Source organism: Notothenia coriiceps, unplaced genomic scaffold, assembly GCF_000735185.1.
Source record: "Notothenia coriiceps isolate Sejong01 unplaced genomic scaffold, NC01 NC01_scaffold00001460, whole genome shotgun sequence".
Lineage (NCBI taxonomy): Eukaryota > Metazoa > Chordata > Actinopteri > Perciformes > Nototheniidae > Notothenia > Notothenia coriiceps.
In genome coordinates, this window is record NW_011334161.1 from 82,898 (window position 1) to 110,329 (window position 27,432).

Here is a 27,432-nt window from a genome sequence, read left to right on the forward strand (position 1 = left end):
TACAGTACATACAAACTGGGCTGCATAATCTCAGTCATGTCCAAGAGTTGTCCATCAGACAGACAAGCTTCACCAGTGGGAAGATTGTGCCGGATCTTTACTTGTTTTTTCATCATTAGTTAGGAATACGGGTGACTGCAGGTTCAGCGATTGGGTTGAATCGGCTCCAGGGAGGGTTGTTAAGCCAAACAAGAAATGCTCTTTCCTATTTTCCAGAAAACATTCAAAAGAGAACATCTCAAATCTCAGCCAGTCTAATCCACTCGGGTTGACTTGTGCCAACTCTGCCCGTAGACTAAGCATTAGTCCACTGGATATCTAATGAGAGCTCTCTAACCTACATCCCTCTGCAGAGTCTCTACAGGCTGCACCCGCCGGCCAACATGTGTTTACTTCTTCGCTCAACATCAAATGTGTCAACTTTGACTGTAGAAACCCGATGTTTGCTTACTGCAAATGCAATGTAATGTAAAATGAAAAGTGAATGGACATTTAAAAAAAAAAAAAGTCTTCCCATAAAAAAAGAAATTAAATGTTTTTAGCAAATTGTTCTCTCCTTGTTAAATTATTATTATAGAAAGTATAAAGCTACTGGCTAAGGGGTGATTGACTTAGCATTAACAAACGGGAGAGAAGGCTAGCTTGGCTTGGTCTGAAAGAAACAAAGTCCACCTTTCCTCTGAAACCAACAAATTATTTTTTTAGTACAAATAAAACAAGCAAGATACCTTTAGTTTGTGTGACGTTCTTAAAATTAGACACTATTAGATGTTTCTCACATTACCGTTCATTTAGCTGACATTTTTATCCAAGGCATCTTACAAGGACAACACAATAATCTGATATATTCCCTTCAAATAGGCCAAACCATAGTAAGTGCTTTTGATTTAGTTTCAAATGGGCTACAATTGATTATTTTTGGTGTGTTGGGTTTAATGGCCGAGGCACAAAACAACGTAGGTTTTCAGTCTGCGACGGAAGATGTGTGGACTTTAATGTGTGTTCATATATGTAAATACTACAGCTTGAATAATTAATATGACAAAATAACTGTGAGACAAACATGCACATGTGATTTTGCCATTGCTTTCTTATATTTTATGTTGCTCTGAGAATTAAAGCTACACTTTATGAACAGGCCACACTCACCACGACGGTTTGAATTCAGCTCAGCTTGTGGCTTTCTTTCTCATGTATCTCTTGTGGCTTTATCTACCTTCAGACATGTCAGTTGTGAGAACAACTTGGTTCAAAGCTGTGTAGAGTGATTTACAATTCATTACAAAAAGTCAATTCGATTTTTGTTTATGTTTCAGTGTGTTTCTCTCTTAATGACTTCAATATTCAGCTTTTTCTTGGAAAGTTATCTAATTAGCACTACATTTCTTTAAAAAGCTTTACAAAATAGTAAGTCCTGTTCAGCATCATGAGGGTGTGACATTGAAAGTAACAAAAGTCTTTCTTTTGCAAAAATAGTAAAAAGTAATTTGTTCTCTCAATACATAATGCTGTTAAAGCAAAGGCGAATAGGGATTCTAATGCTGATCATTTTCTTGTAGAATCAACTGACTGAAAGAAATCTCTCACTATCTAGTTGTGGATAAGTTATACAAATCTAAATAATAATGAACACCCTATTTGAATAAGTGAAACAATCCAACCAGACAGAAACATATTTGCTTTGTAGAAAGAAGAAACGTTTTACTGCTGTAAAGAACTTGTGAAGATGCAGAGGTCTCTTGTGGTTTGGCAGCTTGCCTCATACACTACAGACACGACCCTTCGAATTCATCAGCACACCTGGGCTTAGCCAAAACCACAAAACGTACACTTCACACAGGAAGAGGAGAAACACTGCAGATAGACTGGCGGGCAAAACCAACATCATCAACTATGCCTTACCATGCATGCACTTCAAAGAGTGTCATTTGCAGCATTATCTCAATCAAAGTTTATTTATATAGCCCAATATCACAAATGTTACATTTTTCTCAGTGGACTTCACAGTTTGTACAGAATATCAGTATGGCAATACAACTCCCTCTGTCCTTAGACCCTCACATCGTACAAGGAAACACTTCCAGAGAAAACCCACAGTTTAAAGGGGAACATGGGAGAAACCTCAGGGAGAGCAACAGAGGAGGGATCCCTCTCCCAGGACGGACAGACGTGCAATAGATGCCGTGTGTAAAGCGAAAAGATAATACATTTTACAGCANCGTGTTTTTGCTGATGGGAACTTGGGTCCCCCTCGTAACGAGGGTGCAGCGAGTCGTTTGGCTGATGCAGAGCGGAGTGCATGTGCTGGGGTGTACAGTTTAACCATGTCCTGGATGTAGGAAGGGCCAGATCCATTCACAGCATGGTACGCAAGTACCAGTGTCTTGAAGTGGATTCTAGCAGTTACTGGAAGCCAGTGAAGGGAGCGGAGGAGCGGCGTGGTGTGGGATAATTTAGGAAGGTTGAAGACCAGACGAGCAGCTGCATTCTGGATGAGCTGCAGAGGTTGGATGGCACATGCAGGTAGACCAGCCAGGAGGGAGTTGCAGTAGTCTAGGCGTGAGATGACGAGAGCCTGGACCAGAACCTGAGTTGCTTTCTGGGTCAGGAGGGGACGTATCCTCCTGATGTTGTAAAGCGTGTATCTGCAGCAGCGGGTTGTAGCAGCGATGTTTGCAGTTAAGGACAGTTTCTTATCTAGGATCACACCCAGATTCCTTGCAGTCTGAGTCGGGGAAACAACAGTTGTGCCGATGTTGATTGTTAGGTCAAGAGTGGGACAATCTTTTCCCGGAAGGAAAAGCAGTTCAGTCTTGTCAAGGTTGAGTGTGAGGTGATGAGCAGACATCCACTGAGAGATGTCAGCTAGACAAGCAGAGATGCGTGCGACGACCTGGGTCTCTGAGCGGGGAAAGGACAGAATTAATTGGGTATCGTCAGCGTAGCAGTGGTATGAAAAACCATGAGTGCTAATGACTGATCCAGTGTTGTAGTCAAGTCACCAATTCATGAGTCCAAGTCACTCTCGAGTCACCACTCTTCGAGTCCGAGTCCAAGTCCGAGTCACCAAGGGAGAGTCGTAGTCGAGTCCGAGTCCAAGTCGGAGTCACCCAAGGATTGTCCGAGTCGAGTCCGAGTCATCATTACCTGTGTTCGAGTCTGAGTCCAAGTCCGAGTCACCCAAGGAGTGTCCGAGTCGAGTCCGAGTCATCATTACCTATGTTTGAGTCCGAGTCCAAGTCCGAGTCACCCAAGAAGAGTCCAAGTCAAGTCTGAGTCACAAGTCTTCATATATTAATCTTCGTGGATATATGTGTTGAAATGTAGCTGCTCCTTTACATGTGTTGCAGCGATAGACACACACTTTGGGAAAGGGGTACCAATACTTTAATGTAATGACCATACAAGTAAAAGTACTGAATTCAACATGTTGTATGAGTACACAAGTATTATGTTGTATAATTATTATTAATTAATATTATAAAAAGACATGTAAGCAGAATTCTAATATTGTAGCAAGTTACATAGTCACCTAACTGTTAGGTAGATTAATCTAAAACAATATTTATAATGACCATGTCAGACTAATTTCCCTCTTAACCTTCGTCAAGAATTCACAGTTTGGTTAAGTATGAAGGACCATATCACTGAAAATAATTGAACTATCTTCACCATCAACAGAACCAAACTAGGACAATACTACTTACATATACTACAAATACAAAGCATAAGACCCTCCATCTATCCATCGTCCTCCATCTATTTATTTGTAGTATTCTGAGTGCATATTCTGCATAAACTAGCTCACATTAGTGTACGAGATATAACCAAATGTAAAGATAGTAATGTTTAAGCATCACTTTCTAAGGTGTGCGTCTTTCCAGAAGCAGGCGGAGGTGGATGTCCGGAGCTGCTGCCTCTCAGAGATCAAACAGACGGAGGAGAAATACACCGAGACCCTGGAGTCCATCGAGAAGGTACACAAACATCCAGCTGGTCTATAGTGCAATGAGATCATAAACAATATGCTTTTCTTTGTGTAAAATCACAAATTGGGTGTAGATGTATTGAAATGTGATCAATGGACAAAGTAGAGAAATGTCACCATCAACCTTCTTTAAGTCTGTGGACAAATAATATATCTAGGCTTTTTTTTATTTTTAAATGTCATTTAAAAGGTGAGTTTCAAGAACATTTGCCCTTTATGTGACGTCCAATGTGATGTATTTTATTAGTTCCAGTATTTGTGACCCGTAGCTGTTGTTATTATTTAAAATGACCTTTAATATTGGTTATTGACTCCAGTTAAGTAATGACTAAGTGAAATAATCTGAGAGGAGGAAATGGAGGTTTCACTCAGGATATAAATAATTTCTTTCCGCAGTATTTCCTGAATCCTCTGAGGACATTCTTCTCTGCGGCTGAAATTGACAAAGTGTTTGTCAACATAACGGTAAATGCCACAAGTTTCCCTTCTTGTCAAATGACGTGGAAATATTATTTTAATTTCCAGATAAACAGGATGTCTTCTTTCTCAGGACCTGGTTAAAGTTCACAAGAGCCTGATGGTCGACGTGCAGGACTCCATCTTAAACAAAAATGCTTTAAACCTCTACCAGATATTCATTAGCTACAAAGAAAGGTATTTATAATTAACATCCAATCAAATGTATTGTTGTGTTGCGAGGACCGTATTTGAGTTATAACTGCAGTGGCACCTCACATCATTTCCTTTTTTTTTGTTGAGTTACATTTAATTGGCTTTATATTTAAAGAGGGTTCATTTTAGGTTCAGTTGATCACTGTTATTTCACTTGCAATGGACTTTTAATAGAGAAACATTGCCAAACACACTTCCTTTAAATCAGACCTTTTGAATTGAATGCAGGATGTTTGCAAATATTTACATTTTAATTATGTATCAAGCATCTACGTGTTGAGTTCAGATTTCACGCAGTGTTCTATTTAGGGACACAACAGGTGCAAGTTCGCATGTAAGAGGAAGGATTACTTTCTTATACACTGACGTAATGTTAACGTTATACCATCTTTGTCACAAGCAACATGAACGCAACATATTCATGTTACACTTATCTAATCTTTAGTTAGCACTGTATCACTAACTGGCCTCTGCACACACTCACAGTCCATTTCCCTTTCTAATCCCCCTTCATCCTGTGTTTGCTCTGAATAGACTGCTCATTTATGGGATATACTGCAGTCGGGTGGAGATTGCCATTGCTGTTTTAGACATCATTAGCAAAGAGAAAGAGGAGGTTCGCTTGAAGCTGGAGGTGAGATTAATAAAATATATCAAAATCAAACAAAAAAAAAAAATTAAAAAATATGTAGTGGGCGGTGGTGGCGAAGTCGATAGGGACTTGGCATGGCAACTGGAAGGTCACCAATTCAAGTCCCGGCAAGACCAAGTGCTACCGAGGTGTCCCTGAGCAAGGCACCGTTCCCACACTGCTCCCCGGGCGCCGTTCAAAATGGCAGCACACTGCTCCTAACACTAGGATGGGTCAAATGCAGAGAAACAATTTCCCCACGGGGATTAATAAAGTATATCAAAATCAAAATAAAAAAATAAAAAAATACCTGAATCACACACACACACACACACACACACACACACACACACACACACACACACACACACACACACACACACACACAAACATCTCTCACAGATACAGTTTTTCCAGCGACCCCTAGTGTTCATCTTGTACACTACACATACATTTACTTTATTGCTTGTTGTCTCAGCTTTAAAACATTTGAAAAGCTATATAATACTAGTAACCATCAATTACAATTGCTGACTTTATGTGATATATTTGAAATAAAATTAAATATAGGATACTTCGTGATATATGTGTAAAATATATGTTTTATGTAATTTCTTTGAAAACTCTGAACTTGTAGCATGCCCTTTTAAACCAAATAGGATACACAGATATTTCATACCAGATTTTACAATTTGGTTTGTGACGAGTCAAAGCCCTTAAGTAAACAGCAACAGATACATGTAAGCTATGGTTAACACGCAGTTGTGTCTCTTGGTTGATCAGTCCGTGTGAAAAGTCTCAACAACACCAACGCCTTCTGTATAATGATGAATGTAGCTTGTGCTGTTACAAATAAGTGTTTTGTATTTGTTGCAGGAGTGCTCGAAGAGGGCCAACAATGGGAAGTTTACACTGAGAGATCTGCTGGTGGTCCCGATGCAGAGAGTCCTCAAGTACCATCTACTACTTCAGGTAGGGAGTTGTTACTTCTGATCTGCTGTCCTGATGTCAATGGGGAGCTCATTCCACCATTTTGGGGCCAGGATAGCAAACCCACATGTTCGTGCGGGTGCGGCGGACCGTTTTTTAAAATTCTAGAGATCAGCCTTTATGGAAAAGTGTGCTTATCACTCCCGGTCTCTCTCCTGTCCCCTGACTTAGATTTGTTTGGTCATCTTTGAATGGATTTGCTGAATCTTGAGTGGAAGTAAAATGACAAAGTACAAAATTAAGGTGTATAAGGTTTTTGATTTAAAAACTCCATTGTAACCTTTGAGGCGTACAGCTTTAACCCAAGCCACCTACATAGAAGTTATTTTGACGTGAAAAACATCAACATTACCCAGGTTTTACTTGGTAAAGTGATATTTCCTTCTCTGAGGATATCAAACACTGCCAATTTTATTGTTTTACTTTATTAATTACATTATAACAAGGGGGGTTTTGTCAATTTCAGTTGATTCAAATTGTGGGCCTATTAAGTGCTTCTTTCAGTAGAAAAGTGACCACTTGAGGGCGACATTCTCCACAATTTAGCTTCTCATGTTCCTCCCTGCACAGAATCTCAGATTAAAAAAAACCCTATCTATTTTGACAATTAATTTAAGTGTTGCATTTACTCTTTGTATTTCACATCCCTTAAACATTGGTGCAGTTAATGAATAAAGAATCATCATTTCCACCTGAACTCAATATATTTCAGTCAACAGATTCTCCTTTTTAGGGGAAGATCATTTATAGGAGAGTCTTTCACCTGAGTGTAAAATGGATATATACGCATGGAACTATAATTATATTCTACATGGTTATATCTATGTGTTGCAGTGTGGTTACACTCTTGCTTCCTGTAGACACGTAGCCTTTCAAAAAAAAAACAATTTCACTGATAACTGTGTGACACCCTCTCCCCTGGTTAGTATGATGATCAGAGGTCAGACTGCAGCTGGCAGGAGAGATGAGGACAATAACTAGAGAGCTGTTTTAAATGGTTTTAGAGGGTAAAGGCCACCGTGGTAAATAGTGGTGATCCTGAGTGTTCAGGCCCCCTGAGGAGAGACTTTGGGAAGTGGGTAAAAAATACAGAAATAGAAGAGGAAGTGGTGAAATGAATGGAAAAGTAGACACAGCTCAGCAAGGCAACATAACTGTAGCATTGCGAAGGAATACTTAATATTATACGATTTTTAATAAAGGGCCAAGATACCTAAAGATTGCACACACCTTTTATATTCGATATTATATATATATATAATGTACATGTTGGTGTAATTTGATTATTATTCTCCTGAGATTTCATGGTGACATGTTTGAAGGTAATGGCAGAATAATGTTGTCATTATGTGGTTATTATGCAAATATAATAATGTATATATATATTATATTCCTGCCTGGCAATAAAATGGCATTTGACAGTCTTTTTATAAAGCTGTGGAGCTTCAAGAAGTCATATATATATTTAGTTTATTACCTGAAGAAAAACAGGTCCTAATTATGTGTCCTCAATTTCCTGATTATTTGACATTAATAATTTGACTTCTACAGCACGTGCCAATCTCTGCCTCACATTCATTTTCTGCATGTAAATAAGATTAATTAAATGTACAAGAACTGACCTGCCTTCTGAGAACAAATGGTGATTTTATGCAGTTTACCTACCAACACAAGTGTTTTACAATGAAATTATGAACGATTCAATTATTTTAATGTTATTGCTGGTTGAGGTAAAGACAATTCTATCTACTGATCACATGTTTTGCAAGTGCAATCTCAAAATTCAAAGTGATTACTGAATATACTGTAGCTGTCAAATAATGTCGTGAAGCAAAAAGTAAACTGTTTCCCTCCCCCATTTGATGCCATTAATTGGATCCAATTTGTCAATCTTCAGCTAAAAACTCCCCATTTGCCATCAAAAAGGATACATTTAAGGAAATTGTCTTCCAATTCTAGAGCAACACACCAGTTTCTTTGCTAAGAAGATGACATGTTGACATTTAAACAACCTGTGCTGAATGTGTGTGTGTGAATGTGTGAGTTTGGTGTGTGAACAGTACCCATCCTTTCCTTTCTGTCTTGCTCTAACAGGAGCTAGTCAAACACACTCACGACGCTGCTGACAAGAGCAACTTGAAGATTGCACTTGATGCCATGAAAGTAAGTGCAGTGCTCAATATTAATGGTCCCTCATCTTTGTATTTCAAGCTTTTTACCAAGAGCAGGCTGATTCAGACTGTCTCGAAAATCACACGTTTCTCCGCTGCAAATGGCTGTGATTTGAAAAAGCAAAAATATAAAACGTTTTTGATCCTGTGGGGACCCAGAGCCTGACAGGCAGTTGGTTTAAGGACAAAACAAACAGGAAATGCATAGCTTTAGAAAACATGAAGGCTTGGATCATACAAATGATATTTACATGGAATCTTAACTCAGATCACAGAAGCAAGAAAATACCCGACACAACGTTTTTCATTTCCCCCAGACTATTATTAACTATAGAAAATGTGTGTGTGTGTTTGTGTGTATTTGTGTCTCTCAGGACCTGGCTCAGTTTGTCAACGAGGTGAAGAGAGACAATGAGACTATAAGAGAGATCGACCAGTACCAGCGGTCTATTGAAAACCTGGTAAATCAAATCGATTTCTATATCCATTAGCAGCAGTCTGTGTACTCTTATAAAAGTGAGAAACATCAGAAGGTCACAGACACCTTTCTGAGTCAAGTTTCCAAACATGGTCTTTCAATAGCACACCCTGAAATAATTCATCAGTATTACAAGATAGAACTGCTCTTACTCAAGACTAAAAGGGTTAATGCTGGTAAAAATGTAAAAATACTTTACTTGCTTTCCCTGGATTCATCTAATCTTTGTTAATGTCGGCCACTGTATTTATATATGTCGATTTTTTTTATTATTCTTTCCATTTTCATCACTTTCCATTTGAACATAAGGTCCCTAATTATTCACATTGAATTCATTTAAATTAACAATTTTCATAATGTTTAAATATTTCAATCAAAAAAAAGGAGAAAGAATGCTTAATATTTCCTGTCTCCAACTTTTCACATGAGGATTTGTTTATTTTGTTTATCCTGATAAAAAAAACCATATATTTATGTCAGTATATTTATGTTGACATTTTAATTCGTCACCTTAGGCACTGGGGAATTGCATTTTCTGACATTTTCTGAAAACAATTGTGCACACAGCCTTAAACCAGTTAAAGGTATGAGTTATTAGTTATTATTGTTCAAATTAAACAGCTTTTACATTTCAATAAGGGACATATGATACAGTAAAGCCCCTCAGGGATATCACCTTTATGTAAGGTGTAATATATGGAATACAGAAGGGAAAATATGCTATCACAAACAGGGGTAGTAAGAAAGTGGAAAAGGACGATATATGGTGGTGAAGAAAGAATTCAGTTGATAGAAAGAGTAGAAAGTTGTACAAAAGTGTAACCAGCAGCATCACTCAGTTGTCAGGTTAAGTTCACCATCCTGTCTTGATTGAACAAAAATGGTGGAATGAGTGAATGTCATGGCAGAATGTATCAAGAGTCTGCTCGGACTGATCTGCTGATTGTGACATACCTTACATGATGTTTCACTGGGAATACAATATAGATACATTTGGATTATCGAAAAGAGACAATGATGTGGTATTAGTGGTGGATATCTCGGTTATTTAAAAAGTAACTGAGATACGCTGATTATGCAAAAGATGGTTAATGCTGGAAATGTTTCCCTAGTGACACATTTGAACTTTTACTACAATGTTTTTGCCTATGATTGGTTACTTTCATATGCTTTCATTTGGAATACCTTTGTCCTGTATTATCTATGCATATTTTATATATTTTTCTTTCTTTTTAGAATCAGCCTCTAATCAACTTTGGTCGCCCGAAAGGTGACGGAGAAGTGCGCATGGTCTCCAGTGTGGACAAGAGGAAACAGGACAGGTTGTTCTGTTTCACCTTCTTCATCCTGAAAAAGAAATTAGGACACACATTCAACACACAAGAAATGTCTGATGAAGATATTTAACATTCTGTCTTATTTACAGACACATCTTCCTATTTGATGTGGCCGTCATTGTTTGCAAGAGAAGAGGAGACAACTATGAGATGAAGGAAATCCTCGACCTCAACTATTTTAAGATCACAAACAACCCCACCACGGACAAAGAGAGTAAAAAGGTCAGTTGACCGTGAAAACACAATATACCTCTATACATGCACATGTACACATAATGCGCTTGTATATGAGTATTTGTGCACTTCATATTGCGTTGAATATTGGATGAATTTCTTTAATATTGTCCCTCTTGTTTTGATTATATTAAATATCAGTAAACCACTCCATGGAAATGTTTCAGTTCAACCTCTGTTCGCCTCTAGATTTGATAACTTAAACTAGACGGGCACTTGGAGAAAGCAGACCTCCACCAAGCCCGTTTCCATGAGTGAAAAAATTATTTGTTTATCCACCCTGTGACTCTCCAAAACGTGAGGGTTTCTCCTACATCAGGGGTGTCCAAACTTTTTTCAATGAGGGCCACATAAAGAAAAGATATTCGAAGGGCTGGGCCACTCACTAGAGGTGAGGTTTATTGCCTCACAAGTGAAGTTATAAGTTAGCAACATCTAAGTAAATTATTCTTGATACAACAGCCTACATCACAGCTTTCCATAGGGTTTCATTTATTGTGTTAGCAGCTCATTCCTTACAACAGAAGCCTTAGATTGTTTATCATAGGAATATAATAGGAAGGGTATATTTCCAGGATGTTATGTAAATAAGTTAGTTGGCGTTTTTCTTATCAACTTAGATTTACTTGACTGAAAGTGGGTTTATTAACACATGAATACTACTATGTGATATATGTTTACAGATGTATTTAAGAAGTACAATACAAGACAAGCTCAATTTTCATTTGGGGGCTGCATCCCATTATACTTTTTGAATTTGCTGAGGGCCGATTCAAAAAGTTTGGACATCTCTGTTTTGCATGAAAACATGGTTGGTAATTTTTCTGTAATCCAGCTTTAAAAAACTGAACCAAAACCATAACATGAGAGATGTTGGATGCCATGTAAGAGTTCTTCTCTCCCTCGCTGGTGTGGGGTCGGTGACCAAACACAGTTTGTACAGAGTATGCTATTTTCCGCCCTGTGGGAACGTTATCGCAGGGAAGGGGACTTGTTGATGTCTTGTTGATGTATGCCCACAGATGGTGTCTTCTCACTCATTAGCTGATTGCTAATGTGAAACTGACAGCTTGCCAGAGTGGAATGATTCTGTTTGTTTTTTTAAACCAAATTGACTCCATTATCATCCTCATTTACTGCATTGTGGAATGATAGTGTGATTGGGTGTTGTATGTTTGTCTGGGACATGTGTCTGGCAGTGATTGGTGTTTAACAACTATGGTCATGGTCCTGATGTGTTTATGTGTGTGGTTAGCATTATACCGGGTTTTAGAAGCAAATAACCTTGTTCTAATAACATATAATAACACAGTGCAATTTGCTCGTCTTCATTTTTATCCTGTTCAATTTCCAATATTTTGCCAGACAGGTCTAAGACTTAATTGGTAACGAGACACAGAAACACAAAGAAGAGACAAATATCCACAGACATACAGATACTGTGTACCTACATCCACCTCAACACACACACACACACACACACACACACACACACACACACACACACCGCAGGACAGAGATGCTAATATCGGGTGATGAATGTGTGCAGACCTCCAAGGCTGCTTATAGCTCTATATCATTTTCTACTAAATGAAACTTCAGAGTGTGATTGTGGCGCCGCTGAGCACACACACAGTCATCAATGATTTAACACTCAGCTGAGCCCTTAACTCTCAGGACTTTGCAAGGCTGGCCAATCACTGCCCGGTAAACCTGGACCACTTTTCCTCTTATTAGGTATGACACAAACAAGCTGCAACAGATTAGGGTGGCCAAAACTAAGAGGCTTGGGAATTGATTGAAATGTTTTCCCAAATATGGCCACGGTTAAGGCGTTTAACGCGGTGAGTGTTCTACTCGTAGTATTTATTTGGTGGTCCAAGCTGGGAATGGATGGCTAAAGAGAAAACAAGCAATCAATAGTTATGTTTTACTCCCTGAATTATTTTAGGAGAGGACTTTTGCAACTGTGGTTTAAAAGTTTTGATGGTGTTTCTAAATCTAAGTTGTGTTTGGAAAGGAAAGATCGAACAGCGTCTTTGGTTCCTTGGAGGCAGATTAGGAGACTCTGCCTTTCTGTCATCACAGCTTAAGTCCTCTTTGGGCAAGCTTTGGTTAAACTGCTCTTGCTGCTGCTCTCTTGACAATGACAAAATATAACAGCATCCTTGGTTGATCTTTGAGCCCAGTGGCACCAAGTTATTGAAGACAGCATTAATGGTAGTACGTCAGCCCATTAAATCAACCCTCGATTACACTTGTGTTTCCAGGTTATTTTCTTCATTTTTTAAAACATATTTACCATTTTTTAACAGCCACACAAGTTGAATGTGTCTCTTTACTGTATGCTTCTTAGGTATTGGAAACAGCGCAAGTATTTATGTAACCGCCAGTCTCAGAGTATCACGCCCTGTATACCTACAAACACATCCTATCTATTCATGGGTTTCTGAGATTTATCAAACACAAATAAAAACCATGCAAACTCTTAAAGGAGAAACACCCATTTTTAACTCAAATTGTAGTTTTGAGCCAGTCATCATTTAAAGTGTACACTCTTTTAGATAATCATTACAGATAACCATTACATTTCCTTTCTATGCACATCCATTTGCAAATGTACGTATGCCTTCATGAGAACATGCCTGTTTTCCTTCTGTCCTCCCCAGTGGTGCTACGGGTTCTACGTGACTCACCAGCAGGGGCACACAGGCTTTGAACTCTTCTTCAAGACCAGAGAACTAAAGAAGAAGTGGCTGGATCAGTTTGAAATGGCCATGTAAGTACAGGGAGACGTGAATACCAGTCAGGACACAACACAGTAGACCATTGTATGTATGTCACTGGAAAAAAAGCTGTGTGTGTGTGTGTGTGTGTGTGTGTGTGTGTGTGTGTGTGTGTGTGTGTGTGTGTGTGTGTGTACTGTTTATTTGTCATTCGCATGCATGGTATTCCAAGGCCGAGAGAGAGGTGTTGACTCTCATGTGCAGTGTTTGATCAGGTCTTTGCTGTAATCAAACACACACTGCTGACAGCATGATAACACACACACACACACACACACACACACACACACACACACACACACACACACACACACACACACACACACACACACACACACACACACACACACACACACACACACATAAACTCTGCCAAAGAGCTGCAAAACTACAAAGAAGTCCCTCCGACTCGATGCTTCTTCAAATCAGCGATTTATGGAGGTATATCTTTTGTATTATTTTGTAACAGTGGGAGGATTTCTCGGGCAGAATCCTGTCTGCATCCTTTGTAATGTTGATTCAGGAGTGTACAGTGTTGTTTTGACATCCCAATCTGATTGACTGAACAAATGCTTTTGTGTTTTTGTCGGATATGTATGAATACAATATTTCTGAAATGCATGCTGACTATCTGCTATGGCCTTGCAGAATACCATTTTGGATTACACTTGATCTGTGCACAGCGGCAAAACAATGCAGCGTGTAGGGAGGTAGATTAATCAATGTGCAATTTAAAGGTATTGTTATGAAGCCTTTTACTTCAAAACAATGAAGAGACTCATACAAAGATTATCCCTCTCAATTACCATTTATCACCCACTAAAATGTGCTAATTACTTTACTTCAAAGTATTTATTTCTCTTACTTGAACTTGCAGTACAAATGCATTAACCTATACAACCACTTGGCCCTTAACGCCTGCTCAAAATATTGGAAAAAAAACATGTAATTATTAAAATTAGTTAAGAACAAATAACTATTTTCCACCCCCTAAAACAGTTTTCTGCAGATACAGGGTTTGTGTCAGAAAACTGAACTGTGTGTGTGTGTGTGTGTGTGTGTGTGTGTGTGTGTGTGTGTGTGTGTGTGTGTGTGTGTGTGTGTGTGTGTGTGTGTGTGTGTGTGTGTGTGTGTGTGCGTATATATTGGGTAAGGACCCTAGTAGGGGTCTTTTCAGAAAGGGAACATTGTACCTGTATGGGCTGCTGATGAAGGAGCCACTTATAGGAGCACTCAGTTTAAGTGGCTTCTGGATGGTGTATTCAACCAAAAAGAGGTTTTGGTTTTTTTCAGTCATGTTTGTTCATGTTCCATGAAAGGGTGCTTATTTGCGAATGCATGTTTCCCCTCTCACTTCTGAACACATGCAGCTCAAAATTTGATTTGTCCGGGCCAATTCAAGTCCTCTTCATACAAGTAAAGATGCACTGGGGGGAAAATTGCTTTTACTTCAGTCAGTTGAAGGAACAAATTGCTATTTGTTTTTGCCACAACACATTTGTTTTGTTCAGTTGAGGAGGAAATAGTTAAGAATATTTTGTTAATTGAGTTAAATGAAAGAAAGTTGTTCTCACTACCGAGAAACACAGTAATTTTCAGGGCTTGACTGAAATATCTCAACAAACATTGGATAGGTTGCACGAGGACATTTTGCCCATACATCCTAATGACTTTGGGAATCCCATACGTTTTCCTGCAGTGCCATTATTTTTTTTTAAATGTTGACCCCCTGATGTTTTTTAAGATGGTTAACATGGTAAACATTTCCCCTGCTTGTCATCAACACAACCGCGCACCATTCTTATATCCTCTACTCCCAAGTCATATCAGTTACAATAAAGCACAGATTTTTCCTTTGATAATTTTTTACAAAAATACCACCTAATAAACAAACAAACAAAGCTCTTTCATTTCAAATTTAGTTTTTTCTTTCTTTATGTTCTTACCTGCTTTTATTTTTTGTTTGACTGTTTTGCTCTAAGTATTTGTTTTGCATTCATACACCAAAGCAAATGTCAATCCATTTACCACAGTATGATTATAGACTCTTGTTTTCATTTAACAATGTTTTGTTCTTATTCCCTGTCCTAGATCAAATATTCGCCCTGAGAAAGCGAACCACAACTCCCACCAGTTCAAGATGCACACCTTTGAGAGAATCACTTCCTGTAGTTTCTGTCACCTCTTGCTCAGGTAATATTTTTACTGTATGCTTTTGATCAGAAGTCCTTATGAACCACAGCTGTAAAGGGTGAACATGAACTATAACACTAATTGTCCTATGTTGGCAGGTCATCATGTGTTATTGCACTATTCAAATTCACTTTCAAATATGTGTTATACTTTATTGAACATATGAAAGAAACACCATGACATTTTTTGTTTCAGTCTTCAAAATGTTTTGTCTTTTAATGTATCCTCTCTCTTAAATGTCACATTGCCTCTCTTAAAGAGGCAGTTATACATGAAGTATGTCCTGTGTTTGTTTTTCAGGGGCATCTTTAACCAGGGTTATCTCTGTGTTAAATGTGGGCTGGGGGCTCATAAGGAGTGTCTGGGACGACTGGGAATCTGCGGGAGAACAGGTGAGAGGGAAGTCACAATGGAGAAAAACTAAATGTGTTGTGTTTCACATGTTAACACTTTGGTCCCTTTAAACTTATTGTGAACACCACTGTAATCATTTCCTAATTGTTCGGGAAAGTTCCCTTTAGCGCCTAATTTTCCGCACACAAAATATCTAAATCCAAGAGGCAGATTTTCGTTAAATGGATCAAGTGCACACACACACACACACACACACACGCCAGATTGCCAACCTTGTACACATCTTATCTAACAGCTGGCATGCTATGGCATTTGTTGTAAATATTCATAGCCTCCATGCTTTTGAATATATAACCCCTTGATCTTCTCTTACTTAGCGTTCCCCATGCCCACATTGCTTCTCAAACATACCCTTTTCCCTCTTCAAAGAAAATTAAAATAGTGTTTTTAGAAAAACTGCACATTACCTATGACGTTTAGCATTCAGATTGTGCTCTAAAGATATTTAGCCATTGTTGCATCTGACTCCCGTGTGAAGCTTCAGCTCTTTGTCACCAGTGTGGGGCTGTAGTCCAGGTACATTACCCTCACCGACAGCTGAAGGCAGCTCAGGCCTTTGACATGCTTTTCTGGAGCAGCAGCGCGGTGGTCTTTATGTATTCTGGGGCGTGATGAGGGCCAGCAGAGGTTGACAGTTGAGGTTGTATGTCAGGAAGCGACCACACACTCATATTGTATTCTTCTCACTTTGTTTGTCTCTCACCTGACTGCAGATTCCACCAAGCTGAAGCCCAAGGTAAGTGTCTACTGTTTTTCTTCGTAACTTACGCCTATGTACTTATTGAAGCAAAACAAAGCAGATAAGATCATATTCACCAATACATGTGGAGTGATTGGCCAAACTCCTGTCAACTCATAACAGATGACCAATAAGATCTACTGCTGCTGCTCTGTGGGTTAAGACTAAGTTAATGTTTGCTGTCACTTCACTTTGAATCGAAAATATAATGGATCTTAGGTAAAAATAAAACTATAAACCATAGGCCCGTCCACACGGCGGCGTGCGTTGAAGCTTCAACCCTTCTGCCCATTCACTTTGAATGGGGTGACGTCACGCTTCGCCGAACTGCATTGTGGGAGCGTCGCTACGCGTTGCTCACGTTGCTCACGTTGCTCCTTCAAAAGTTGAGCAATGTTCAACTTTTGAAGCTTCGACGGAAGCGTCAGCCAATCAAATCATATGCCAGTACAAGGTCTAGCTAATCAAACCGCGTGCCCCTGTGTCCGGGGCGGGAGATTCATGTAATTGATTGTTGGTCGAGTTTCAGACACGCCCACCCGCCGTGTGGACGCTGCATAATTAAACTCTCAAAAAGTATATTTATTACTTTTTCTGTGTCACATTAGAAGCTCAATATAATTAACCTGTCAGAAAAGTACGAGGGCTTTTACCTTTAAAACCCTGTTTTTGTAATTTGTGACAGCTAATTTGAAGACTAGTCTATGATATCCAGGTGGTTTGTGGATAATATTTTCATATATAATTTCCGACAAAGAAAAAAAGCTCAGAAACAGACCTCCTTCATTTTACTCTTTTATGTAAAATAGTTAGACCAAACATCCAAAGAGTAAACACTCACAGATAATTGTTTTTAAAAGTGTGACTCATTGTTCGGCTGATTGAATGGCCAGTCTATTTCTCTCTCCATATTTCTTCCTTCCTTCCTTTATTTATTTTTTTCCGTTTTGCTTAGGGTACTTCCTCTCCCCAACAACAGGAAATCCCAACACCACCAAACTCAGGTCAGTATGGCTGAGGAACTCTGCCTCTACTGTATGAACCTTCTTAAGCTGTTTCTCAATTCAGACACAACAAACATGAGGAAAATGGCACGGTTAGTCAGAGGCCAAGGTTAGACCTGAAGGAAAAAGATTATAGCTTTCCCTCAGATGGTATCAAACCTACAAAACCTCACATTATTTATCAAATATTGCTCAACGTATTCTTCTTGGAAATGCAAGGACGTGAATCTCCCATGCTCACGAAATGGGTTTAAAGGAGAGCAACAGCAGTTTCTTTTTGTTGACTGATATATTTGAGTAAGAATAACCTATGAATAAAAGGATGTAGAAGGGATCCTTAACCAATGCACAAAGCCTTTTCTCGCCGCATGCTGTGATGCCTACACCCGAGACGGCATTGAGATGAATTGGAGTGGGTGGAGTCATTATGAGGACTCCTGCAGGAGAAACGCTGGCGGAAAAGCACTTCCAGCTGTCTATATGCCTCGGCCTCAACCGCTGAGCTGTGCCTTTGTGATAAATCAATTTCCATAAGGGGCTTTATTAGAAAGACAGCCATGCTTATTGTTCTTATTAAAAACATGAATTTGAGGTATTCCATTCATCTGAGGTCACCGGCAGCTAATAGTTTCCTCGGGCTGGTTTGCAGGGGAGCCATGGCTGGAGGGGAGATGTGTCTGAGGGGGCTAGATGTGTGAGTCTGTGGAGAGTAAGTGGCTGTGTCTTTAAAGTTGGCAGGGCCGTCTAGTCTTAGCCTTAGCTGGATGCTTGTGGCTGTGTTGGTCTGCCATGCCGAGGGAAAAGATTGGAGCTGCACCGTACACGAACCAAAGAGATTAATTTCCCTGTGACTGTCAATCCCTGTCTTTTGGATTGTTCCATTGTGTTGGTTCAATCAACATGACTGTCAGGAAGTCACATGTATGTACCTGTGAGGGATAATACATGCTGAGACTTTTAGGAAAATGTGTAAAATACATACTTTTGTATTAAACAACAATAGGTTATCACCCAGTGCGTATTCATGCAGATAGTCATGCCTCGGAGATTTCTGCTGTCAACTCAATACGATGCAGCGTGTCACGGAAAATGTACGTAGTCGTTCTTAGTTAACTGAAAATCTGCAATTAGATAGCAACTTATCAGGATCCAAAAATCATGTTTTTGCTCACTTCAGCTTGCTGCAGTTAAATAGAAATGTACTCAAGAGCGAGATATTACTGTTGTGACTAAGAAGTCAAGTAAAAGTAACAGGAAATGCATCAAACATATGCCCACTGTTCATATAGACGTAGTTCCAGTTGGCTCTATTGCAAATAATAGTTCCTTTAGACTTAAAAGCATTAAAATCACATTTTTAGTTAAGAAGAAATTAACATACAGTGTAACTCAGTTTCAATCTCTTTGTTGTACACATTAACAGTATTTTTGAACATACATTTAATAGATACAAAATACTGTGACTATGTATGACCAAGACCTTCTTAGACTCATTCATGCTACACAATATTATTTATCTTGCACCTGCTGTATCTTCCTCTGCATAAGACTCTCCGATAAATGTTTAAAAAGTTGAGTGTGCATGTGTTTGTATTCCCTGTCTGCCAGGTTTACCGAGGATGGTTGTGATCAGAGACTACAGTGGCATCCCCTATCCGCAGTGTGGGCCCCCACTAAGCATTCATGCGGGGGATGTCATTGAACTGATGTTTGCCGACCTGCACAGCTCCTGGTGGCAGGTGCGTGTCACTCAGCTCATCTTCGTTTTATCTGAACATCTGTGACTCTATGAAAAGATAACATGTCACGGCTCACCGGGTTGGCTCAGTGCACGCAAAGTCTTTGCAGTGTCATGGGTTTGAAGCCGTGCCGCATGTCACCGTTTCTCCCTCTTACCTGCTGCACGTCCTTCTATCCGATAAAAGCTTTGAAACTAACGGGGTGACATCGACAATTTATCTCCTTTGGCCGTTATTGTTTATAAATCACACATCATAGCGAGGTTGTTTTATCACATTCTGTGTCCTGTCAGGTGAGCCATAAATATGACAAAATGATGAGGTCAGCGTTAATTAGAAATATGAGTCGAAATATCTGTTTGAACTCCGCAGAACCCCAGTTACATTAAAAGTAGGATATCTGTCTGTTCTTTCACTCCTCGGATTGAATCACAGCCTCCATCAGATGATCTAACCAATTAGTGGCTTCAGTTGATTAATTGAGTGCCACAGAACGACGATAAAACAGCGGACATGGGAGTCTCTGGAGGACGTTTTAATGGTTGGTGCACAACCTCGAGCACAGGCACATTTAGCAACCATCTCACGAGGTCAGCCAAAGGTTGACAGCGTTTGACCTTATCCATTTTTGAAAGGATGGGGCGATTTATCTGGGGTCTTCCGGCAGACTCCCTAGCTGTTTCTCACTGTGCTTTACGGCTGCATTAAAGCCTCATCCTCATGTTGGTGCTGCTCCAATCAGACTGCAGTCTTTGCCAACGGCACCGCTGGGATTTGGCACCTGGCCAGATTTCCTATGCTCCATGTTTCTCTCTGTTGTGGCAAGAGCACAAGGTGGATGGAGAGGACATGAATGCCGGGAGACTTCTTGTAAGCCGAAAGAACGACTCGCTGAATGTCACGCTGCAGACCTGATGGCACTGCATTGTTTGCTGCCATGGCAACAATGCATGCTGGAGGGGGATAATTAAAGGAATTAAATGATAATACACATTTGTGTCTATTCCAGTAGGGTGCATAATGATACTGCAACAAGGCCCTCCACCAAAAAGTCAGATCCAATTAGCTAATTGTTCTGGCTTTGCATAGCAGTGAATAGATGCAATTATATATACATCACATGTGCAAGGCTATTGGACAGCAATGTTAATGGGAAACTGATTTTGACTCCAATCCACACATGTACTTTAATAAGTCACTATATCAATCAATATTGAAGTGTCTTTAATAAGTGCTATATACATTACATTTATTATTATTATTTTAATATTATTTTATTATTATGTTATCTGTTTCATTATATGTTGTGGTTTGTAGCCTGTGTTTTTACTTTTTTCACAGGGCGGTAGCATATCAACAGATGGTGGCAGTAATAAGCCAGAAAATGTAGGATTCAGTGTACAAAGAGAAAAAAGGATTAAAATACTCAAATATAAACAATATAAGTTTCAAAGCATGAAATAAAGACTTTGCAAGAGTTCTCAACACGTGTGTGAGGGTGTTGCGGTCACACACAATGCATTTCGGTGGGAAACACTGAATCCAAAGAAAACCCTCTTTGTTTACAATGACATCCCCACAGGGTTCCTTTAATCTTCAGCGTCCCCAGTGGCGCCAGAGGATGGAATTACAGAACATTGAGAATTCATATCCCCTGTTACCCAAGAGGCAATTATCCCCCGTCCCACTGGCAGAACAATACAATCAATCACTGTAATTTCATTTGATCCTTTGGCTGCTGCCTGTTTATGCCAACAGAGTAATAAGTTTAATCTTTATCATACGCTTATCGAAGGCATAACAAATAGAGAGGGCCTTTCAAAAAAGCTTTGATGAAATGTTATTACACAGAATGAATCATTGAGATGGGTAAAGATTCGCTTTCCAATCTAGTTACTGCCGGGGCTTGCACGGTCCCAAAAAGCATTTCATACTCTAATAAAGAAGAGTGAGGAGGAGAGCATGCAGGGCAGGAAGCTGAATGAGGGGCTCCACATGCCCTCAACACTCACTGTCTCCTCAGATTGACTCAATGGACTTCAAATTGACCTCAAACTCAGAACTGGAAACTCCAATTATCTGTAATTTAATGTTGATATACTGTATATGCATATTACTGTCTTCCAGGTAATGTACATGATAGAGTACTAAGGTTATACAAATAAACTGAACATCTGTAGCCGCCTGTTTGTTTAAACAAATTAAGTAATTTGTTTAAACAAAGTGGTTTATTAAGTCTACACTGTGTTTGTTGAAGGAATGACTGATTTCCATATAAAGCTCATGTTGTGCTTGAGGCAGGTTAGCTAAAATGCAATTGTTAGTCTTTAGTTCAAGCCAAAGAGCTTGCGCTGTTTGGGTATTCAAAGACCAGAATAAGATCCATTATTTAGTGTTAAACGAGGCTCTTGTTTTGATGCAGTACAAATCTAACTGCCGGCAGAGTTTGAACCATAATTAACTTGGGCTGCAAATTAGATGCACCGCTTGTTGTGTGCTAATTGCTGAGGATTTATTGAAGCTAGTGTGGGAGGGGAAGAGAAAAAGGCAGCGAGAGGGAGAGAGAGGTGTAGTTGCTTCCAGACAAATATAATGCGATTAACAGCCAGTTGCCTTTGCAGGGGAGAATCCTGGCAACAAGCAAGATTGGCTTCTTTCCAAGTGACGCTGTGAGGCCATGCCCATGTGTAAGTGTGCATATTTTTCACGATCAATAAGACATACTGAGTGTGATTACAATGCATTCAGTGGATAATGGCTACTATTGATGTCTTGGTACTGAAATGTAAGGCTTTTCAATTGCACTTTTTCGCTCTAGAAGACTGATTTTAGCCATTAGATGTGGCTTGAATATCACATCACAACAAATGACCTGCACCTCTGTGTATTGACTCCATTTAAACACAAAATAACAGCACTTCTTTTCAATGCCAGGTTCCAAAACCTGTCGATTACTCGGCCCAGCCCTGGTGAGTGATAACAACAAATGACTGCAGATTGCTTGCAACAACCACAAGTCATTCCTACTCTATTTGATCTATTGCATTGACTGTTTTCATCCTGTTTAGAATGATTGATTGCATTGTAAGTGCAGAAGTTGTTTATGGGTGTTTCAGGTTTGCAGGGCCTATGGAGAGATACCAGGCTGAGGTGGAGCTTCTGGACCGAGGAAACAGCACCTATCTGATTCGACACAGGAGTAAAGAATGCACTGAATATGCCATAAGTATAAAGTAAGTGACATGATGGCTTGTTTTCCATTTATTCCCATACTTAAGCTACAATTTACACTCACTTCAGTTTACCAAGGATGGTGAAATAAACAAAACACATGCAGTCAGCAGCAATCTTGTTGGCGAAAACACCTTATTGTTAGAGGCGAGTGGCAAGAATCATTTAAGCAAACGCCCACATGCAAACAATAGCCCTCTACAACAGTATCTGAAAACAAGCAGCTCATCAAATGTTAAAAGTGGATGTGCCGCAGCAGGATGAGGCCATGCTGTTTTCAACTCTGGCCAATGAAATACAAGAAGTTACAGTGACTATATAATCATGAAGAATGGAAAAAAGTTTGCCAGCTATGATGAATCACGATTGATCCTTGAATGCAAATAAGATAAGACTTTATTTATCCAGAAGGAAATTGTTGTGCCAGAGTTACACAAATACAATAAACACAGCAGCATGATGGTAAAAATGTACACTAAAAGTTCAGTAAAAAGAGCAATTAAATATCTAAAAAACATAGACGGTCACTAATTAATGTAATTATTACCAGATGGAGAGACAGAATTAAGATTAATGTCTGTTTTGCCAAAATCACATGAAGCCTGTAAGGGGACTTTGAATTTGCGATAACATTAGACAAGTAGGAAAAATACTCATTGGTCAGGTCAGCATAGCAGTAGCTGTTTACGATTGTTTATGCTCCCCCTAAAGTTTTTAGACATGTAAAGAGAAGGAGACAGTTCTTACGACTCATATTTGGCATTTCAATTATTTGAAACCCAAGTGTATCTTACAAGTAAAAAATTGTGTATGTTCACACATTGCTTTTACGGTTTATTTTAGCACTTCACAGACAATGCTGTTGCAAGTTTTTATTGGAACTATTTAGTACAGTAGAGAGTCCAAATGAAAACCGGTGCAAATGAAGTCTGTTCCTGGAAAGACTAGTTGCTGTTAAATTTAAAGACTCTGAGCATCAAACAAACTGATACGCATCTTTATTGAGATACAGGTAGATACATATCCCTTAAACTGGGAAAAACCAAACCACACATCTCTGCACAACTACACACTAGAGGTAATTGAGAATGCTTTTATTCTAATTTGAGCATTCATTCTTCCTGTGTTAGTGCATCAGGGCTCATTAGGTACTTCATTACCTTAACATTATTGAAGTTCATTTTAGTTTACCCTGATCGTCTTCTCAGTCCACACATTGCAGCTAAATGCAGCATTGTGAAGATGTGGAATTGATGATCATTTTTACCACCGTCTACTCTGCTCAGACATATTTTCAAGGAGAGCCTGATAGCTTTGCACCATACTCTTTGCTACTCTTTGGCTATCAGTCTAAGAAATATATTTCAAAAGATGGCTAGAAACCAACTTGAATTGTAGATAAAACTTGAATCCCTTTAGGCTTTTAAAAAATGTCTGCTTTATCTGCCAGTTGAATGTGTCGGTATTCCTCTTTGAAATACAACACTGGCCATTTAACTGGTGAATATCTTTAAGGCTACATCAGAGCTTGTTCAGTTTTATAAAAAGGAATCGAGACCTCCTGACATGACGGCTCTCTGAGATTATAACGATTGAGGGTGCGCTCTGAAATTGTGTTTGGATGTTAGGACTATTTAGACAGTGACACACCATTCTAGCCCATTTGGTTTTGGTGGACTCACACCGTCTCTCATTCAAAGCTTTGATGTACAGGGCCAGTCTCTGAACACTCCAATCCTAATTGCCTGTCTCACTGCTTAAGATCATTATCAGGATGGCTATTTGAGATAATGGAGCTTTTATACAGAGAACTGCTACTAATCAACTGGAACTGTCTAGTGTCAAACACGTGTGTGTGTGTGTGTGTGTGTGTGTGTGTGTGTGTGTGTGTGTGTGTGTGTGTGTGTGTGTGTGTGTGGCCTTGGGAGCCTATAGGAGGAAGGAAAGACTCACCAAACAGGGCTCATCTGTCTCTGGCACTATATAACTCAACACACATCAATAATGTATTACTCGCCATAGTCATAATGTATCTGCGAATTTGCAACATGATCACATTCTTCTCATTCATACACTGCATTGGGAGATTTACAATACAGATCCATCTCCGGTGTAACATGCATATCACCATGCGGGCCACATGGAATGTACAGCACTGTGTCTGCAATTGGCTTGACGGCACATTCCCACTGGCGCCGAACAGTATGCATGTACAGAGACGTGTGTGTGTGTGTATCTTCAAGGTCGGACCACACTGCGGTTTTAAAGAGGTAGTCTGAGCTATGAGTCTCACATGACATATTATTATTTCATAATTTCCTTAATTGATCAGGCCTATTGCTCCCACCTACATTACATTATGTTTTAAAGGTATTCTTTGTGATGCATGTTCTTATCTTGGGTAAAGAGAGCACATCCATGGGGTGCTTTAATAAAACAATCACATGAAATAATTAACAGAAAGGTAAAGCAAAATAAGAAGAAATCCACAGTGGATATTTTGACATGTAATAGTAGGAAAGGTGTAATTTATAATATGAATACTGTCAGAGCCTTGTCAATGTGTTTGCTGGCTCATTCACAAGGCTGTCTGATACACTGATATGGAAAAGAAGCATGACTGTTATTAATTACCCCTGTGCTTTCACTGCGATCAGTCAAAATGTTTTTTAAAAAGGCCCATTATTAAAGCTGGTGGTGACAGCTACAAACCAATCATACAACATTTAATCAACAGATCAACACAATGCATTTAATAAAAACATAGACATATTGAGGGTGGACAGTTCCCTTTAAGTCATTTACATTTCAAAGTATTTTCTCCATAGGTGACACAATGTCCCTTTTGTCCAGGGGTGATTTGTTTCCTGCTCATAGCCATATTTAAAATGTAGGAACTTTTTCATGTTTCCAGGATGGTAGCAGTTTAACTTGGATTCTCATCATGAGTTAATTTGTTAAACAAAAAAACATACATTTAGTTAAAGGTGGGGTAGGTAATTTTGGAGAAACCAGCTCGAGTGCGCTAGAATTTGAAAATACACAACCGGAACAAATCTGCCACTTCCTTACAGAGCCCCTCCTCCAACACACACGAACGCGCACATGACCAATGAGGGCACGAGATAAGTTTGTGCACAGATGGAAGGCTGACAGGCAGGTAGGCCATCCAGTTATTTTAGCCGGGCCGGCTCAGATGATTGGTCGTGCTTTTTACAGTGCCACGGCTTCCACAGATGACATTTTATTAATGTATTTATTGTCAAAGCATTTAATATATTCATTGCTATCGGGATGTTAAGAGCATTCCATGGAATATAACAAAAAGTGTTTCTGAAATAAATTACATAACCCACCTTTAATTTGTGTTTTTTTCCTCTTCTGGGTTTGAAAAAAATACTAAACTGCTATTTTCAAAAGATAAATAGATTGTTACAAAGTTTAATTGGTTCCGACAGTATTTAAGGGAAAACAAAGGAGGAAAGTATTTTAATCATGTTTTTCTTGTTAATTGCTCAAAATGTTTAGCTCGTAATGCCTCCAAAAAGATTTTAAATCCACCAGTCGAAGAAAGAAACCCCATGTCTGTAATAACCGCTAACAAGTCATGTCCCCTTTAAGGCATTACCTGGAATAAAGAGTCACCAGCAGACTCTGGTATATTCATTCATCTTACATTGTGTCCCTATGCTGCTTATATTATTATCTAATGTGAGTGAATTTGATCTGATTTTGACAGCAGGGAAAACCCAAGGAGTTCTTGTAAAACAAAGTTGGCTGGCTCTGCTCAGCATGGCAGCCGACAGTCAGACCTTCGTGATGGTTCACCACAGAGACTGGATTGATGTGGAAGCATGTATAGTTGATTAGCAGCCCATGTCTTATTCATCCTCCACAGGTTCAACGATAAAGTCAAGCACATTAAGATTCTGACTAAGGATGGCTGCTTTTACATCGCTGAGAGCCGGCTGTTCGGGACTGTGCTGGTAAAGGTTTTAACTTTGTATGGATTTGTGTGCCCTATAAAATACTGAAGCATTAATGAGTATAATCATTTTGACATTACATTGCTTTTGCTGCACTCCCTTGAGATAAACCCCCAGCATGCAAGATAAAGGTTTACTTTTGTTTTGTAAAATGATAAAATATCTGGTTTATTTCTACATTTGTGTGCACAGATACACGGACATGTTGTTAGCAACTGCCTGTGGTATTGTATCTCAATAGCTAATATTAGCTTGTTCCCAGTACTTAAACTTGAATTGGGTAGATAAAACATTTTTTTGCGGATAGTTGCCCTACTCATAAACACTTCCTCTGCCTGCTGTTTTATTATTAAGATCAAACAAGCAGTTACTTCCTGACCAACGTACCCACCCATGTCTTTGCATTTATTTCTATAAATTTGCACACAATAGCATCTGAGTTTACATTGGATTTTCTTTACTAAGAGTTTGTTTTGTTATATTGTGCTTGTTTAACACAGGACTTGGTGGAATACTACAAGCAACACTCACTAAAGGAGGGTTTCAGCAGTCTTGACACCACTCTGCAGGTCCCCTATAGGGAGATGTCCAATGGAAACTCGCCCAAGGCCAATACCAAGGCTGGCAGTGGTGAGTGTGCTTCAATAATCCAGATACTCTCTGAGAGACTCCCTGACACAGGAAAAGTTACCAGTTCAGATCAGATCTGGATCCGGGGTTACAGTTGAAAGTAATTCAAAGCATTTGTTTTGAGAACTGTAGAGATGGGTTTACAGTTCAGATAAAGTGAGGCGAGTGGGTTTCCCCTCAGAAGTAGACCAGTGTGGATTTCTTTCTCT

The 27,432-nt window shown here is 39.3% G+C and overlaps 1 protein-coding gene across 1 annotated transcript in view; it reads left to right on the forward strand.

The window, feature by feature from the left end:
* LOC104961385 (guanine nucleotide exchange factor VAV3-like) overlaps nt 1-27,432 on the forward strand; it is a 41,644-nt gene that overhangs the window by 6,134 nt on the left and 8,078 nt on the right. The window contains exons 3-22 of the mRNA XM_010789679.1: nt 3,885-3,977; nt 4,385-4,453; nt 4,539-4,642; nt 5,195-5,294; nt 6,168-6,263; nt 8,376-8,444; nt 8,827-8,913; nt 10,167-10,252; nt 10,357-10,489; nt 13,171-13,280; nt 15,379-15,480; nt 15,781-15,872; nt 16,608-16,630; nt 17,589-17,637; nt 19,246-19,376; nt 21,998-22,063; nt 22,311-22,345; nt 22,493-22,609; nt 26,506-26,593; nt 27,094-27,223. Coding sequence (XP_010787981.1) covers nt 3,885-3,977; nt 4,385-4,453; nt 4,539-4,642; nt 5,195-5,294; nt 6,168-6,263; nt 8,376-8,444; nt 8,827-8,913; nt 10,167-10,252; nt 10,357-10,489; nt 13,171-13,280; nt 15,379-15,480; nt 15,781-15,872; nt 16,608-16,630; nt 17,589-17,637; nt 19,246-19,376; nt 21,998-22,063; nt 22,311-22,345; nt 22,493-22,609; nt 26,506-26,593; nt 27,094-27,223 — 1,780 coding nt within the window. The remainder of the gene's footprint in view (nt 1-3,884; nt 3,978-4,384; nt 4,454-4,538; nt 4,643-5,194; nt 5,295-6,167; nt 6,264-8,375; nt 8,445-8,826; nt 8,914-10,166; nt 10,253-10,356; nt 10,490-13,170; nt 13,281-15,378; nt 15,481-15,780; nt 15,873-16,607; nt 16,631-17,588; nt 17,638-19,245; nt 19,377-21,997; nt 22,064-22,310; nt 22,346-22,492; nt 22,610-26,505; nt 26,594-27,093; nt 27,224-27,432) is intronic.